The sequence below is a fragment of the Erpetoichthys calabaricus genome, chromosome 2, assembly GCF_900747795.2.
Source record: "Erpetoichthys calabaricus chromosome 2, fErpCal1.3, whole genome shotgun sequence".
NCBI classification, from domain to species: Eukaryota; Metazoa; Chordata; class Cladistia; order Polypteriformes; family Polypteridae; genus Erpetoichthys; species Erpetoichthys calabaricus.
Genome location: NC_041395.2, coordinates 282456369 through 282476188, shown reverse-complemented (window position 1 = coordinate 282476188; position 19820 = coordinate 282456369). Strand labels below are relative to the sequence as shown.

The window sequence follows — 19820 nt, the reverse complement described above, 5'->3', positions numbered from 1 at the left end:
TTGAACATTTTGGAGTTTCCCTCTATTTTATATCCCCTCTAGACCTGGAAAACCCTCATTTTCATAGACCATATTTTATGTAGGGAATTACACCCTTATGATAAAAGAGTAAACTAATAGGTGAGTTTAGCAAAAATGATCAAAAGAACTTGAATTTGTACATACCACATCAGCTGACCCCAGGGGTTCACCCCCTAATAGGATACAAGGAGTCAATGTTACTGCTTTTCCCAAAAAATAAAAAAATTGAAGTTTGGTAATATAGGCATGTGGAGTGTCATATTATGCCATTTTGAGGTTGTTGATTATGAATATGATTTATATTCTTGATATTTGATTTTTTACTGGTGGTCCTAGCACTCTAATTGCCACTCTCAGAAAATAAAAAATGAATTCCAAACATGAACATGTTGAGTATTATTTTGCAATGTTTTAAAGTCAATGATTATATATAGTATGTTATTTTTAATTTCTGATCTTTTACTAGGTATCTAGCCCTTTATAGACCTCTATCAGAGGTTCAAAAATGACAAATTTCTATCAAAACTGATACATTAGAACTGATCTTGGAACTCTGTTGTGAGTGATGCATTAGAGGATATGTGATTTTTACATGCTGTGTGCTTTAGAACTCATTGGGCCCCACTCTGTGAGTTTGCATGGTCTACCACTTCATTGCTGAGCTGTTGTTGCTCCTAAACTCTTCCATTTCACAATAATTGGCACTTACAGTTGATTTGGTCAGATCAAGCCAAACAGGATTACAGATTACTAATTTATGGCCAATGTGGCATCATATGAGAGTTGCCACATTTAAAGTCACTGAGCTCCTTAGTTTGATCCATTCTCATTTTTGCCTTTATGCCCCTTTCAACAATGGGTGTGACTGAAACACCTGAATAAAATAATTTGGAGGGATGTTCACATACTTCTGACCATATACTGTAGTGTATGGTCTGCCCACATTAGGTGATCAATAATGCAGATTCCAACTTATTTCATTTTGCTGACCCTGTCAACAGCACCATCTCCTATTTAGATGTGAGTGTGGTCTGCTTCATTTTTTGTGAAGTCTACAACCTAACATTTGGCCTTGTTGATGTTGGTATTTGAGAAGAGGTGTGGTGGATGGCTGGGGCCCTTGTTCAGCTGGGACACCTCTTCTTTATATGGTCTCGGGGAACAAGCAGGGACTGAACAGTACCTCCCCCGGGATGCTAGATGGCAGCCCCCCTGGGTGGCAGTGGTACCTCAGATTCCCGCAGGTCTCCATGGTAGATGGAGTTCTCTCCATCCCTGTTGGGATCCGGGGGGTGCCGCCAGAGGGCGCTGCAGTGGTACCTGAGCCCATGTGGGCAGCTCTTCCGTCACACCTGGAAGTGCAACCAGAAATAGGTCATCAAACACCTGGAGCACTGCTGGGTGGACTAGAAAAGAAGCCAGCAGCCAGCACTCCGGGAGCCAGAGTGGGTGGTAATGGATGAAGCTTGCTGGAGATGAGTGGCAGAGAAAAGAGAAAGACAAAGAGAAAGGAGAAGAAGAATTGTGTGGGCGTGTGTGTATTTGGGACTGTGTTGTGCCTGTGGGAACGGGGAAGGTGTTGCCCACAGGCGAAGAAAAAGAAAATAAAAACATTTATTTGTTTTACCAGTGTGCCTCCTGCATCTGTCTGTGTTCGGTTGAGCGTTGATATAGCACCTTTTGTCACAGAGGAAACTGTTGTCTTTAAACCATTGTGAGAAACAGCCCAGACACAGACAGGCAGACACCGATGGTTTTAAACCAGACACACGTTTATTGTACATAACACCAACTATTTAAAATATCGCACAACCCAGTGCCCCTGCACCAATCACACTCAGTCCAGGCCTCTTTCTCCAATGCCTCTGACCACCTCCACTCCTCTCCTCCAAGCTCTGTCCTCTTCCACTCGACTCCAGCTGATGAATGGAGGGAGGTGGCCCCTTTTATGTTTACCCAGACTTGCTCTAGGTGCCTTCCGATGAACTTCCGCCGGCACTTCCTGGTGTGGTGGAAGTGCTGGCTGAGCACCCAGAAGCACTCCGGGTGTCCCTGGTAATCTTTCTGCTAGCACCTCCGGGTGTGGTGGAAGTGCTGACATCCAGGGCTTTTCAGGCATCTGGGCTCCCCCTGGCGGTGACCACTGGCCCCTATAGGGTTGAGCTTCCACACTCTGTTCCCGTGGTCCCCATACCAACCAGGGCGGCTGCCCTCTCGTGGTCCGGAGGAGGCGTAGTCCCTCTTCTGGTGCTTCCAGGCGTCCCGGCTGGGTACTGCCCCCAGCCGCTTGCCACACCATCTATCATTAAAGGTGATCAAGCTGATGCAGGTGTGTTATCAGCAAATGTGCACCCAGTGCTGAGTATTAGTGTGGAGGAAGTTGTGCTGCCAGTCTGCACATGCTGGGGTCTGCTAGTTGTGCTCTTCAAACTCTATTTGTAGAGGGTCACTCTATGCCCCAAGTCTAGGTGCTTGGTAATCAGTTTTGGTGGTTCAAACAAGATAAATGTTTAGCTGCATTTTTTAATCAAAACTCTGCAGTCTGCAGTGAATAAGTATGGACTGGCTTTGGCAATAAGCAAACAGGAAGTGGCCTAAACTATTTATCCATCCATCCATTTTCCAACCCGCTGAATCCAAACACTGGGTCACGGGGGTCTGCTGGAGCCAATCCCAGCCAACACAGGTCACAAGGCAGGAACCAATCCCGGGCAGGGTGCCAACCCACCGCAGGACACACACAAACACACCAAGCACACACTAGGGCCAATTTAGAATCGCCAATCCACCTAACCAGCATGTCTTTGGACTGTGGGAGGAAACCGGAGCACCCGGAGGAAACCCACGCAGACACGGGGAGAACATGCAAACTCCACGCAGGGAGGACCTGGGAAGCGAACCCAGGTCCCCAGGTCTCCCAACTGCGAGGCAGCAGTGCTACCCATTGCGCCACCGTGCCGCCCCTAAACTATTTAGAATATTCTAAATAATGTGTCCCAACACCAGTCTGTCAAAGCAATTAATCACAATGGAAGTGTCTGCCTCTGCTCAGTATTTATTTACGATGTTCCCTTCAACATTCCTGCAATCACATCCCAGACTAATTCAGTTGTTTTTCGAAAAACTGTATGACCTTCAGTCAGCAAGAGGGCCACTCAGTGGGCACCAACTTTCCAGTTGAACAAACTTAACAACTACCTTGTGATCCACCTGGTACCTACTGTAGTTCTATTCTTAATGTCCATTCCTATGTTTTCCACTCATTGATTTTTCATTTGTTGCTATTGATAGTGGCTGTTTACGGTTATCAGCTATGGGACAGAGTGGTGATGTCAGTTATCTCATCTTTACATAAGGCTTAAGATCATTAGGATCGATTCAAACATCTCCATATGCAATATGAATTCAAGTTTGAAAGTCAGACACCAGTGTTACCTTCTTCGTAAGTAATTAAAACCACCTCCTATTATCGAAATTATGTCAGTTCAACTATCTTTTCTCACTGAGAACTGAGGAATGGAACATTATTTTACAAGCAAGTGTAAGTTGATTGATGTAGCAACTAGTTATGATCACATAAAATTCACTGTTGTCTGGCTTTTTTGATAATTTCTGTATAGTTTTTGCTTTTGTTAACAGTCCTCAACTACACCATTCAGGAATTTTTGCTGGATTTTTATTAGCTTTTAGAACAGCTACAGAAGATAAAATCAAAGTCTATTTACTGATTTAGTCTAGCCATTAGGAGGATAAAAATCTTTTGTGTAATTCTTCGAGTCACCTTAAGGTAGAACAAGAGGAAAGAAAAATCCCTTATATGATGAAATAAAGTTTTTCTGACTTCAGTTTGAGTGTTTTCTTTTGTGTGATTTGGGAATATATAAGATATTTGAATCATGACATGCAATTTATTCCAAACAATTTCCTATTAATGCATTTTCTCAAGCCTTCACTGTCATCTTACCTGTCTGGAAGAAACCTTCAATATATGTAGCAGAAGGATGACAGTTCTGGCATTTGACATGGCTTTGACAATGTCCTCTAGTCTCCAGAGGTGCAGCTGCTATTCCCCATCATTCTCCTTGACCTTCAGACAACATTAACCCTGGCATAACAGCATGTAAGGATCAGAGAGCTAATAAAATGTGTATTGACTAGAATGGCACTCTGAGAGCACCTATAATAAGTGCTAGCATTTTAGGGTCCTGGTCAATAAAATGTACTTTTCTCTACTCATTACTAAATGGTTCTTGCCGGCAATAGGAAAATTAACCATTGAGCTGCCTTACTTAAAACAAGCTTTATGGTTGCTTTAAAATTAAAGAGAAAACACTCAACAAATCTTTATAATCTCCTGCGTGCTGCACATTTTTCACCAGCTCTCTACATTTCCCTGTAAGAAGCGGCATCTATTAACTGGACTAGAGTGCAATGTTACACACATACACACACACGCACACACACACAAATACCTAATTTAGTGCCGCTGACAACCCGTATATTCCACTCAGTGCTACACTGATAACAAAACTACATGGGCACCCCATGAGAGCAATAAATCTCAGACAAAAGCACTACCAAAGAATGTATACAATTTAAACAGTATATGGAGGGCTACTTAATCAGCTCTTTAAGAACAAATTCCATCTCGGGCATGTGCAGTGACTTTATTAAAGTCTTTTTAACACAAAAATATCAATAAATAGGTTAATGCATTTAAAAACAAGGTATATTTAAACTCTCAGTCTTTTATAGTTCCCAGCGTTGGTCTCTGCAGCATAAACATGTGTCTATTGTCTTTTTTTAATCAGGCTCACTTGTAGCCTGCCTGTCCCTTGGTTTGCAGAGTACGGCCCCTCATTTAACTTTGTGATATGCCTCAAGTTGGCACTTGGGGAAGATTCTTTCTTCATGGCATTCAAAAGTAAATTCTTATTTACCAGTAAATTCATTCTTCTATACCATCATGGATCATGTGTCCAGAAACGAGGTTGCCTCTTTTGTTAATCTTACAGGATGAAGTTGACTCTCTCCTATCCTGTGTTCAACTACTGATGCTTCCAGTTCTCTCTTGGATAGATGGAGAAGCACATGCTTCGGGGCATCTCAAGTTGCTTCTCTTCCCTCACTTGGCTTTTCTCTTTTTCCAAGCGCACTTTATTCTTGTAATTGCAGAAACATGTTTGGAGTCTTCCAACCACATGGTAAAAGGGAAAAGAAAATGTAATCAATCTTCAATCATAATTCTTCTCTGTCTCTGTCTTCTCAGTTGAAATACAGTTTAAAGGCATCCTAAAGACGGGTGGGAATGCTAAGTTTGAGACTGTTGTGGTGTGAAATTTTGCATACAAGTTGATAAATATTTTGTATGTCTTTATTTGTAACTTAGGCAAAGCAATGTAATATTAGAATTTCATTAGTGAGAACTGCGGTAGGTTGGCACCCTGCCCGGGATTGGTTCCTGCCTTGTGCCCTGTGTTGGCTGGGATTGGCTCCAGCAGACCCCCGTGACCCTGTGTTTGGATTCAGCGGGTTGGACAATGGATGGATGGATGGATTAGTGAGAAGCATTCATGTTTGCCCCCCCTCCCCCCTAGACTAAGTCAGGATAGTAAATTTATGACAGGGGGAAGCGCCTCAAACAAGTTTGGCAAGTGATTCTCTGCAGGACTCTCTCAGTCAACCCCCACAAGAAAGCCAGACTGCCTAGCTGGCATGCTTCACCTTAACAGATGGTTTAGGGGGCAGGTGTGAAGGTATTCTCGGCCCCATTGGTCTGAAGTATGGCTGTTTGGAATTGGCTTGTATCAGAAGCCTTTAAGTACCATGACATCCTATTGGCTGTAGAGGTTGGACAGAAAATCTATACATTTGCTTGCTTTACCCCTCACTCTTTCTCTGACCAACTGATGAAAGACCATCTCACACACCATGAACTGAAAAGGACAACACAATAAAGAGCACAGCTCGGCAGCCATATTGAGACAGGCATGCAGCCTGTTCTGAAGAAAGTAGACCACCTAATGATGCCTTAACTAGAGACATTTTAAATAACTAACAAGTCTGTGTGCCGCCTGAAACTACTCATCAACTTTTATCAGTTTGAAGAGTTGCCAATATTCAAATGTACTTTGCATATTGTTATTATTTATGAATATTATCAATAATACATTATTTAAATTGTAACCTTAACTCCTGCTTGTCTTTTACTACACCTAATTGCCTGAGGTTATAGATGTAGAAGGGAAGGTGGGGAGAAGTGGTATACTATAATACCTTATAAACAGTGCTAAGTCTGTGAGATTTGAGGCATTCTGACAAAGGCTAATTATTAATAATAAAAAAGGGGAAAGTAGAGTAATATGTTAGCTTTTATGTATAATATATTACTCTACCAAGACAAAACAGAGACCAATCTGAAAAACAGAACCACCCCAGCTGGACAAAAGCTGCTTGCATTAGAGAAACAAACACTTATAAAGACTTTCATTATTGTGTAATATGTGTATTAAGGCAGTTGACATTAAGCTGGTCCTACATCCTTCTGAGTAAGGTTTGTGAGAAAAAGTATTTTCTTTGTAACTACACCATCCCTAGAAAATGAAAGCACAGTTTTCTCCACCACATGTTTCACAATATAAACTCACTGAGCTAATTATTAGGAACACCTATACACCTGCTTAGCCATGTAATTAATTCATCTTCCAGTCCTGTGGCAGCACTACAATGCATAATATCATGTGGCTACGAGTCAGGAGCTTAAACAAATGTTCACATCAGTTACTAGAATGGGGAAAAATGTGATCTAAGTGGCCTGATTGTTGGTGTCAGACAGGCTGGTTTGAGTATTTCTACAACTGCTGACTTCCTTAGATTTTCACACATAACAGTCTCTAGAGTTTACTCAGAACGGTGCAAAAACAAAAAGCATCCAGTGAGCAGCAGTTCTGCAGATGGAAATGCCTTGTTGATGAGAGAGGTCACAGGAGAATGACCAGACTGGATTGAGCTGAAAGGTTAGGCTAATTTAGATGAGACAGTGGATGGCACTGCTGCTGTTTCACACATCTGATGCCCAGCTCAGTGCCCTTTCTCACATTGCACCCCATGGTGATGGGATAGGCTCGGCCCAGTGCATGTATAAAGACTGAAGTTCATAAGCATCTCTGGTACAGGTAAAGAACAATGGGTTTTGCACTTTCTGAATCACATAAAAAACTATAATGGAATTAATGAAGTGGTGATGGATGTTTTTATGTGAATTGTTTACTTATTTCATTGTGCTTCTTATTCCACTGTATGAAGACACCTAATCGATATAAAAAAACCTACAATTCACAGGACTTTTTTTGTTTAAAATGCCTCAACATGACCTCACCTTATTAAGTTTAATTCTACAGATTTTGTTGTATTGTTCATAATATCATCATTAGCTCTCTATTGTGAGTGCCAACATGCCCTTCATGCCCTAGCAGTGGCTGTCACTCCTGCTATTGTATTCATTATATGTTTTAGCTTAGAATGTCATTTTCATCTTTATTAACATTAAAAGTACATTCATCATTTTCTTATATATTCTGCATAATTTAATGTTAGCTCTACATCTGCAAAATGTCAAATTTGGCATTCTATAACTACATATTAACAGTTCTTATAATAAAAGCTTTACAGTAATAATATCGTCAAAATTTCACTGTGAGCTACATGCATTCTCCTAATTTACATACAAATCTTAAGCTGGGAGAGTGTTAAACAAGCAAGATGTTCACCTGTGCTGAATGCTATATCCACATGATTTTGGCATTGTTATGATTACAGCCAACCTTATCATGTCATCTGAGTAGCATTGGCAGTTCCATTGCCGTGCTATGATGCAGTAAATCTTAAGGATGCTTTGGCTCAGAGGCACAATGTTTTCTTACTTCATACATTAGAATTAGGAAGTTCTAGGTTCATTGTCCAACTTTCTGAACAGCTAGTTTTTATACAATGCTCAGGTTGCTCACACGCCCCTTACTTTTGGCCCCTTTCCCAGTTCATAGGGATTGAAGGTAACAGAAGAGAATTTGATAACTTTTGAGCCTTTTCTTTACAAATAAATTAAGCTTAAAACAAATTTAAAGGTACTTTATATATTAAACTAAATTAGGTTTGGCTCTTCTACTCATTGTTGTCAGCCTTTTTGCCTCATGGCTACAGATTCCTGGGTTCAGGAAATGGCATGGACAAGAATGATGAGACCCTTAACTTAAGATTTGGTGGCACAACTTTTAGAATCTGCAACACAAGCAATTCCTGAAGCTCTCCATAACACTTCTGCACCTGTCCACAGGTCATTTGGCCCACAAACTGCTCCAGTCATACAACTGACTGGCACCTCATCCACAGTTCATTCACTCCTTGTTACAAGTAAGAATTAGCATTAGTTCACCACAAACCTGAACAAGATAAGAATGTTAGAAAATGGATAAACCTTTATTCTGACAAAAGTATTAACTTCTTCATTATACAATCTCTTTTCCAGTAAAGAATCACACAGGGAATAATCCATCCTGGCAACATAAAGAAAAAGGCAAGATCTACCCTACAAAGGATCATTGATCAATTTCAGGGCACTATCACTCATATGAGCCAAGCAGAGCTGCTAGTCAAAAAAAAACAGAGGGCATAGGGCGGAACAGATAAAAGCCACTGGAACACAGGAAAAAGAACCAAATGCCACACTGGCAGGAGTGGGATTTAAACTGAGGTCTCATCATTGCCCACTGTGCCACTATGCAACTTACCCAGTCAAACAGAGTTTGAAACTGGTCACACCATCCAATGTGCCATATTGTGAAAGGTACACCATTAATGGGAATGTGTTTAGGTTAACTGGGTTTAAACAGGCAATAATATAAGCCATAATAAGGCAGTATAATATTTGTATTTGAAACTTAATTCATATAATGATGGTATAGAAATTAATACATTTTGAAGAATGATTTCTTGGCTGGTTGTGTCTGCATGCTAAATTTTAATTTCAATCTGACTTGCCTTACAGTGGCCTAAAAAAAGATCAACTCATGTTCAAATCGCCTTATTTCTGAAAGGACAGAGTGGAGTAAGTATGTCAAGTGGCACATAGGAGCAGCTCATCTACCATTGTATTCATAAATTGTGACAATTGTTAAAATCTACGCAAATGGCAAAATAAAATAAATATTTGCACTTTTTTAATATACATTTTGCACTAGTAATTCAGATTATTAGTTGGGTACATTTACTAAATCCACTTATTTAGAAATCAAAAGATGTGTAAATTTAAATTAAACAAAAAACAAGATCTAAGGTCAGTTTCCCCTATTCCAAGACCTCACACTAAAAAACTCAATGGTTTGCTGATTTCAAAGGATTAGAGGATCAAACATTGTGTCTCACAGCCTAAATTGAAAATATCTGCTATATAAATGTCAAGATCTGCCTGTATGTATCCTGTCCATCAGAGCAATCTGATTGATCAGTTTGGGTTTTGGTGTGTTTGGTCAGTTTGGCCTTGATGATGTAATCATGAGGCTATACGGATGATTGAGACACACAAGGAGGAATAAAGGCATAGGGGGCAAAAGGAAAGTGTCATCTTTAAAGACTAAAGGTAAGAATGTGGACAGGAGGTGAGCAAGTTACCTCAAAAAAATGACAGAGTTTGAGAGGCTTTACGGGAAAGTGCTCGACAGAAGGAGCGCCGGTTAAGAGAGCTCCAGATACAGATGAATACCAAGGAAAGATGCTAAAGGTACATGTAGGGAAGATATATCAAATACTTTTACATTTGTTATATTAACTGTCTTCAACAGGTAACATGCTAGTACAGTACTTAATATTAGTGGTACCATCACAGTGATATTCAAGTGAAATTATTTTACGGTATTAATATTTTTAACAAAAATACAGCAATGCAATCAAAACAGTTTAAAAAGAAGATAGCCCTTGTCCTGGAGTGCCAGATCTTCAATTTTTTCAATAACAGATGCTTATATTTTTATTATATTTTTTGCTCAAATAAGATGAATTTAAATGACAGAACACTTACAGGGACAATTAACATCAAAGCATCTTCACTTCTTGAATTGTACCAGTAATCTATGACCTTAAAACATTTGTTTCCCGGTCTGCCTCAAGCTGTGTTGATTATTTTATCACTTGGGAACAGAGCTGTGAAAAAAGAAAATTTTGAGCAATGTCATCCATCAGATGGACAGTCAGCTTATCATTTGGAAACAGATGTGTAAAAAGATCAGAAACCTTAATAGCCAGCCAATCAAAAATGTGTAATATCACATGTCACAAAGCCCCACGTGGAATTTAACATAAATACTGTTTGTCCTAGGGACCGAGGAGAGAGGGCGAAGTTAAAATCAGAAGAGATACGTGTGACCATTTCATCTGAATTTTAGCGAAAGCATCTTATGCATTACACCGATTACTAGGTCAAAATCTGCCCTAGGACAATATCTAATCCTTGACATTTTCCAGGAACTTTTTCTGAAGACTATATCCAGACTCTTACTCTCAATCTTGTTCTATTTGGTATTATTGTCTGTTTTCCTTTTATACTTTCTATTTTCCTTTTACACTTTCTATACTTTGTTCTTGTATCTAGAGTGATTGAAATAATAATTTGAAAATTAAGACACATTACTTGCTCACAAGGTTATCAACATCATAGGTTGCTCCTCAAAAGAAGGATAACTATGGTAAAAGCAGGGCATATTGTTTGGTTGGTAAGTAGCCTAACCAAAAGATTTGCGCTTTTAATTGTGTTGTGATGATACATTAGTGTTCATCAGTGCTGGTGATAGTAAGTTCTTAAGTAGAGACTCCTATAGAATATTGTGTGATGCATTTAGGCATTACCATTGTCTGAATAAGGATATCTATGTATGAATATGAAGAGATTCTAAGTAGAATACTGCATGGTGACTGACAATTAGGTTTTCATCTGAGACTTTGTCTATAGGATCCCTATGTGTATGTATATCTGTATGTGTGTTAATCTTAAGGTGCAAGAGTAGACCAACCTACTAATGGACTTGACAAGTCCCACAGAACCCACAATAATACAGCCTTCTAGAGAATTCATGCAGTATATTATATTCATACATTTTTTTATTCTTCTCCATTACAGGACTTTGGAGCAAAAGGAGTATAATAAGAATGAACCCATAAATAGGCTCACAGGGCATATTTACTATTGTTTTTCTCCAGTAAATCTAATGTGAACATCTTTGGGAGGTGGGATGAAATGAAGGAATGCAGTGAAAATCTAAGTGAACATGGAGAGAATTTCATAGTCTTAAGAAACTGGGAATAGGCCAGGATCTGACTGTGATTCCTTCACATTATCAGGTCTGTGAGTCACAATTACTATGTACCACAACACCATCATGCTCCTCATCAATTAATTCAGTCAAAATTGGTTTGTATTGTGCCTCTTATGCTGAATATCATCTCAAAGAAGTTTACTTTTATAGTATACACTGGATATATATATATATATATATCTATAATAATAAAAGGCAAAGCCCTCACTGACTGACTGACTGACTCACTGACTCACTCATCACTAATTCTCCAACTTCCCGTGTAGGTGGAAGGCTGAAATTTGTCAGGCTCATTCCTTACAGCTTACTTACAAAAGTTAGGCAGGTTTCATTTCGAAATTCAAAGCGTAATGGTCATAACTGGAACATATTTTTTGTCCATACACTGTAATGGAGGAGGCGGAGTCACGTATCGCGTCATCACGCCTCCTACGTAATCACGTGAACTAAAAACAAGGAAGAGATTTACAGCACGAGTCACACGCGGGAACGAAGGTAAATGACGTTAATTTTTGACTGTCTTTTAATACTGTGTAAGCATACATATTAACACATGTGCAATTAAACGTGTGCATTTACGGGGTGATTTCTCAGGCTTAAAAGCTCACCTTTTATCAAATGCGGGAACAAAGGTAACTGACGTTGTTCACTGTCTTTTAATACTGTGTAACCATACATATTAACACATGTGCAATTAAACGTGTGCATTTACGGGGTGATTTCTCAGGCTTAAAAGCTCGCCTTTTATCAAACGCGGGAACAAAGGTAACTGACGTTGTTCACTGTCTTTTAATACTGTGTAACCATACATATTAACACATGTGCAATTAAACGTGTGCATTTACGGGCTGATTTCTCAGGCTTAAAAGCTCGCCTTTTACTAAAAAGGTAAATGCTATGGCAAGCCAAATTAACATTTAGAGATATCTCAAAATGAATTTCGGATATCTTAAAATGTAATTTACTTTTTAAGATATCTGAAACTCGCTTTGAGATATCTTAAAATAATTTCCTTTACATTTTAAGATATCTGCAATACATTTTGGGATATCTCAAATGCATTTCAAGATATCTCAAATACAGTTTCAGATATCTTAAAATAGTTGTGTCTGCATTTCAAGATATCTCAAATGAATTTTCAGATATCTTAAATTGACCTTTCATGCATTTTAAGATATCTTAAATGCATTTCAAGATATCTCAAAATCATTTCCTGTAAAACTGCCTATTATTTCAATGGGACTTCTTGTTTATTATAAGATATCTTAAAATGTATTTGAGATATCTTGAAATGAGCAGGAAGTGATGTTGAGATATCTGAAAATGTATTTGAGATATCTGAAAATGGACAGGAAGCTGTTTTGAGATATCTGGAAATGTATTTGAGATATCTGAAATTGTATTGTAGATATCTGAAAATGCTATTGAGATATCTTGAAATAATTGAATGTCCTTTTAAAGATATCTTAAAATGCATTTTAGATATCTTGAAATACAATTTTAGATATCTTGAAATACATTGTTAGATATCTGAAATAGAGCAGAGACCCATTTTAAGATATCATGAAATTAATTTTAGATATCTAAAAATGTATTTCAGATATCTGAAACAACAATGAATTTCAAGATATCTTAAATGCTTTTTAAGATATCTAAATTATATTTCGAGATATCTTAAAATAACTTCCTTCTCATTTTAAGATATCCCAAATTCATTTTGAGATATCTGAAATGCATTTTCAGATATCTTAAAATGACTTCCTGCACATTTCAAGATATCTCAAATACATTTCAAGATATCTTAAAATGACTTCCTGCACATTTCAAGATATCTCAAATACATTTCAAGATATCTTAAAATAACTTCCTGCACATTTCAAGATATCTCAAATACATTTCATGATATCTCAAATACATTTTCAATAACTTCCTGTTAAGGTTCACTGCCTGTTCAGATTCCAATGGCGCAGGCAGAGACTTCTCAAGTTCTTAGGACTATTAGAACTGTGTTCACTGCAATAGAAAGAAATATTCTGGAAGGGTCTGTGATTGATTCTGATACTAAGAATTTATTGCAAAATGCAAAACACAACTTTGATAGAATTTCATCGGCATTACCAGAAAATATTAGAGTACAATTGACAGATTGTTTTGAGGATTTGATACCACGAATTGAAAGATACGATGCCAGAAACTCTCCACCAGTTATCAACAACTTTCTTGATACACGCATTAAAGGAGGTAAGCATCGCAAAAGTATGAATATCATTTTAAATTAATGTTAAATAAGAAAGTAAACTGATCAATAGGGCAAACATGTTTTGTGCAGTTGAATAATATTTATGTTGCTTTATTGGTATAGTTTAGAAAAACTGACCTTTGACATGGAATGTCAAAACGTATTGATGACATTTTTTAATCATAATTTATTAAGAACAATTATCGTCTTTATTTGTGGATAACACATACATAGACTTTCTTTCTGATCAATCATTTAACGATATGCACATATAACTGCATTCAATTGTATTTTCTTTTCAACTGAATCACCTAGGGTTGACTTAAATTTAACACTGCGTCTTGTGACATTTTTAAAAATGTTATTTTCATATTAATAACATAATGAAGACGATTTAAAATGCAATATATTACAGTGGCGTTATTCTTTCTCAGTTCAGTAGTTTCATTAAACTCCTGTGTTGCAGTATGTTGGGCCAGTCAGTTCTTGATACTTGACTCCGGAGGTAATTATTTAATCTAAGCTGGAATCTAAAGTAAATGTAAGTATGCACTGCCTCACCCCATCCACTGTCGCTTTCTTGTCCGTGACCATACTGTTTTGTAGCCCCATGCTGGAAAGAGCATGTTCATAAACTGAATTAATGAGTCGGATGTATTGAAGAAAAATGCAATTAGTTCAACTTTAAGGGGTGTTTAATTTAAATTTTTTTTATTTCCATACCAACAATAAAAACAACATTTTTACCTGCGCGATTTTAAGAGTGTTGTCACTTTAAATAAATACATTCGCGACACTTTGCTACACGTCCTAAGATATCGTAAAAACAAAAATGCTTAAAAGATGCTCAATAATTTCTGATAGTCTCTGGCTGAACAGAGATTTTTCTCCACCACAGCAAAGAATTAAACTTGTATAGTATGTTAACGCCTATGGTGAATTGAACGAGATATGTTGAATATGATTTCCTTGTTGTTTTATTATAATAAGTCACATTAAATACATAAGTAAATAAATACATTTAGAGAATATTCTTCGTCCAATTTTATAGTTGTGAGAGTTCTAGCCTGTCTCAACAGCACCAGGTGCGAGTGTAGGAGAATTCTGAATTTGGCCTAACTGATCACATGATGGAATCACCTACTGTACACCCACGCTGCAAAGGCCATAATAAAAGTATCCATTTTTCTTGCATCAGCATCTCTTGCAAGTGACAGAATGCAAGAATACCTACAAGAACTCTCACATATTTCACTGTTTATCTGCAATATTTCAGAGAGCTGCATCTTTTTGAGTAACCATTTTTAACTCGTTCTGCAGTTAGGAGTAAAATTATTTTTTATTACAACACAGATTCATTGGGATTATTGCGCACACTGATTTTCTGCCTATTTCACTAGAATATGCCACTTTTTTCAATTGTCCTGTCTTTCAATTTTTGTTCAGCAGTACTGGGCACAAAATATGAATGGAACAGCATGCAGTCTTGGCTCTCATTCAAACACTGCTATATGAAAACTCTGCCAGTTAAGACTGACCAGGTGATTTAATAACATGTTCATGACATTGAAAGGAACCACAGTTCTGGGGGAAAAAAAAGAAATGTGGGGACAACATGCTACTCCATTGTAAAAGCACCTCAACTTGTTATCATCCTTAAGCCCAAGTCCAACGGGCTTGTTCAACAACACTATGTCATCAGTTTAAATTAATCTTAATTTCATGCATTTATTTTCAATGAATACAGTATTTCAAAGTGCTTCACTTATGCAGAATATTACGATATTGGAGGAACAGACGTTTGTGCATCTGGCTAACAGATTTAGCATCCAGAATTCAAATCCCACACCTGGATGTTGTCAGTGTTTTCATGTTACCTGTTCACTTCAGTTCTACTCCCACAAATCCAAAAGCATGCACTTAGGTAGACTGACTGTTTCCAAATTCTCCTTCTGTTAGAGTTAGTGTGGCGGGGTCCATGCTTGCAGCAGTTTCTTGTGCTCAGCTCTTCTGGAATCAGTCCCAGCCTCACCTAACCTGACTTTCATTAAGCAGCCTTCACAATGTTATGTTGTACTGCAGTGCTGACTTGAACAGGAAGATACAGTGAGAAGTTTGGAATTTAAACCTGTGAGGATGTTATTAGATTTACACCAAACATTTCCTTATTACTTTTTATATTCATTTTTTCTTTTTGAAGTTTTCTTTTATCCAGTAATTTAATGGATATGTCAAGCTTTCTTGTTTAGTCCATCTTAAGTCATTCATACACAATCCATCAGTAAACACTAAAAAAAGGTTATTACAGCTGAAGTTAACACATCATGACACAAATGACTCCTAAACACAAACACAGCAGTACAAAAGTATTTTCAACCTGGTTTTAAACATAATGAAAATTACCTTTTTCCTTAGTATATATTAGTAAATGCTGGTATTGCTGCATAAACATTTAACATTTTCAAAATGAATTCTTATTTTTTGAAATTAGACTGTTTTAGTAAGTTGTTCATAAATAATGTTAGTACACATTTATTGTTGATTGACATAAAGTAGGATGCTTTATTATTATTCTTTTAAATTATTTCATAATAGGTCAGTTTGGTTTGCCAAAAGTTGAAATCTCTAAAGAACAACTGAAGCTATTAATTTCACAAGGATACACAGGGAAAAGAATTGCAGAACACATAGGATGTTCTGCATCTTATATTTATAAACGCCTGAAAACTGAGGGTCTGTCACCAAGACAGAAATTCAGCAGTATAGCAGATAATGAACTGGATGAAGAATGCAAAAGACTACAAGCAAGTTGTCCAAATGCCGGTTCTGAGGTATAATTATTTGTTTTGTATTTTATGCATTCCAGGGTTACACTCCAAAGTGAAACAAAAATATATTGTTAAATTGGAACACAAAATATGAAAATATATGTTGGTAAATATTTATGCTTCAGTACAGCATATGAAACGTGCAATTTTTAAAGTCAGTTCTACCACATGGAGTTTGCATGTTCTCCCTGTGTCTGCATGGATTTCATCTAGTTGTGGCTCCAGTTCTCTCCCACTGCCCAAAGACGTGCAGGTTTGGTGAACTGGCAATACTAAATTAGCCCTGATGTGTGTTTATGGGTCGCCCTGAGATGGACTGGCGCCCAGTCCAGGGTTTGTTCCTGCCTTGTGCCAATTGCTTGCCCCCCTGCGACCCAGGTCTGGATTGAGCAGGTTAGAAAATGACACTATGTAAAGTGGAAGAAAAGGAACTTTAAATGCAGAATTGATGTCCACACAAAACAAAACTTCTATAACGATTTAACATGATAATGATAATAATATACAGTATGAATAGAACAGTAGGAAAATGTGTACTTTTGATCTTTTCAGAATCAATGCAATAAACTCTGCATATAGTTATGAGTGGATTTACACAGGAAAACAAAGGGCACACAAATTTTTTAAAACAAAAATAACTTTCAATTAAAATGTATTATGATTTATCCATCGTTCATTCACTTATTGAGTATTACTTTTTTGCCCATTCATTCAACTTTCAGACCTTCTTACTCCAATTTAGAATTATCTAGGACCAAAGAATTCCCTTGTAGCATTGTCAGCAAGGCAGGAACCTCTACCCTATTCTGGAGGACATGTTAATCAGAAATTCTGCTTTTGTTCAGACTCATCAATTTAGAGTGTATTTTTATCCTAACCTGTATATCTGCTCGGATATGGAAGAAAACCTATATAGACAGAGGTGGAATTTGCAAAATCCACAGACAGTGAGCAAATTCACAAAACATAAATAATTGTTAAGTTGTGAAACAACACTATTATTTATTTCTACACTACCCAGTAGAAATGGAAAAAAAACACATAAAAATCTAATATGTTAAAGGGTTAAAAAAACTAAGAGACATAGTTTTAATTAAGATATATAGAAGTACTAAACAGCTCTTTTTTATAATCTTAAGTAACAGCCCTGTGATAGACTGGCTCCTTGTCTCGGGTTGTTAATGCCCACAGCTGTCAGGGCTTGGCTTGGATTAAGTAAGATTGGGAATGACTGACTGACTGACCTTAAATAATTTTTTACGTGTTTTGACATAGAATATCATATATGAAATTGAAAAAAAATATTTTCTCACAACAAATTTGTCAGCTTTCAAACATAATTGTGAACTATATTCTAAGTTTTGCAGTATTTCACATACTGTAATTTCATAGCACCAATAACAACTTCTGCGACACAATGCTATCCCTCCCAATCCATCCATTCATTTTGTAAATCCACTTCATCCGATGGGTCACAGGGTAGCTGGAGCCTATTCCAGTAAGCATCAGGTGCAAGGCAGGAACAATCCATGGATGGGTCATCAGTTCATCACAGGGTGATCATACACACACACATACATATCTGAGGCGAAATTTTAGCATCACCATTTACACTAACCTGTACGTCTTTCAACTGTGGGAGGAAACCCAGATGGCCACAGGGAGAACATGCAAACTTCACATGGAGAGGACTGGGATGTGAACAAAGCAGCACTACCACTGTACTACCATGCCACACTCCCTTCCATTTCATTAATTCTTATTGAATATATCACTTACCAACAATCTTTTTAAAATAAAATATGTTCCTTGGCAAGATCTTATAAGTTTATGTAGCTGTAATGCTCAGAAAACAAACATTTAATTTCCTTACAACATGATGGTTACCTATAATTACACACCCTGTACAATCAGCTTTAATGTTTAAAATTATCAGTTTATTTAAAAATGTTCAAATTATGTTTTTTTAACAGATGATGTCAGGAATGCTAAGAGCAAGGGGAATACATGTGCAAAGGGACAGACTTCGACGCACATTGGCTAGACTTGACCCAGTTGGCACTGCTCAGAGATGGTCACAAACTGTTCAAAGAAGGTCATACCATGCCGTCTCACCTAACAGTATATGGCACATTGACAGTCACATGAAGCTTATAAGGTAAAAGACCTGTAAGATTTATTTCTTAATTTAATGAATATCACTTTCAGCTTCATTATTGTCTTAAGTGGACCAAATTAATATGTGACACTTTTTAGTTTATACAGCTATATTTTTTGCATAAAATAACTGATATTATTTTTTTAAGCAATAGAAAATAGAATAGGTAATTATGTGTAATTCTAAACATTTTCATTATCCAGAAAACAGTTTTCATATCTGTATGTATAAACATGTATATTATTTGTGTTTTCCTTCTGGAACCTAATCTATAATTCAATTTTTTCACTAAACTGCACATGTGCTTAACATTTTTTCTTTTGATGGATAGGTGGGGCTTTGTTGTACATGGTGCTATCGATGGCTTTTCCCGTCTAATACCTTATTTAAGTTGTGCTACAAATAATTCTTCATCCACGGTGCTACAGACTTTCTGCAGGGGTGCTCTACAGTATGGATTACCATTAAGAGTGAGGTCTGACCAAGGCACAGAAAATGTTCAGGTAGCACTGCTTATGAATGCCATCAGAGGATTACACCGTGGCAGCCATATAACTGGACTTTCTGTCCACAACCAGAGAATTGAAAGGCTATGGAGAGATGTATTTCAACAGGTTCTCTTCCCCATCTACAAAGAATTTTATGAAATGGAAGATAATGGTATACTTGAAGAAGGCAACAGTTTACACAAAGGATGTCTACAATATGTTTACTACTCAACAATTAATCAAAGATTGGAAATGTTCAGAAAAGGCTGGAATAAACATAGAATTAGAACTGAACACAACAGAACACCGGAACAAATATGGTTTGATAGCTTGTCCACTATATCTCACCAAACAAGTCTGTCTGACATGAATACACAACAGTTTAGAGAGAGTTTAATAGAACATTTACAAAGAATAGGTGCATCATTTTCAGATGATGCATATATGGAGTCTCAGGAGACATTCAACCCACTTGAAATGTCTGACCAAAATCTACAGATACTACAAGATGCTATTCAGCTAGAAACAAATTTAAAAGATAAATATGCATGTTGTGTTCAAAAGGCCAATGAGCTATTAACAGATACCCAAACATAGTGTCCACTCCATTTTGCATGTAGTATTAAAAAATTGTTCATGAGTACATTGGCAAGGTCCAGCATCGACAGTAATGCATACTACATGGTAAACAGCGTGTTATAACCAACCAAAATTCATTTTTAC

General features: G+C 37.3%; 1 protein-coding gene across 1 annotated transcript in view; it reads left to right on the top strand.

Moving 5' to 3' along the window:
• LOC127526659 (uncharacterized) overlaps positions 1–19820 on the top strand; it is an 85400-nt gene extending 65580 nt beyond the window's left edge. Inside the window, exons 2-6 of the mRNA XM_051922609.1 lie at positions 4833–4945; positions 13323–13625; positions 16177–16454; positions 18425–18609; positions 18941–19820. Coding sequence (XP_051778569.1) covers positions 4833–4945; positions 13323–13625; positions 16177–16454; positions 18425–18609; positions 18941–19694 — 1633 coding nt within the window. The 3' untranslated portion in view covers positions 19695–19820. The remainder of the gene's footprint in view (positions 1–4832; positions 4946–13322; positions 13626–16176; positions 16455–18424; positions 18610–18940) is intronic.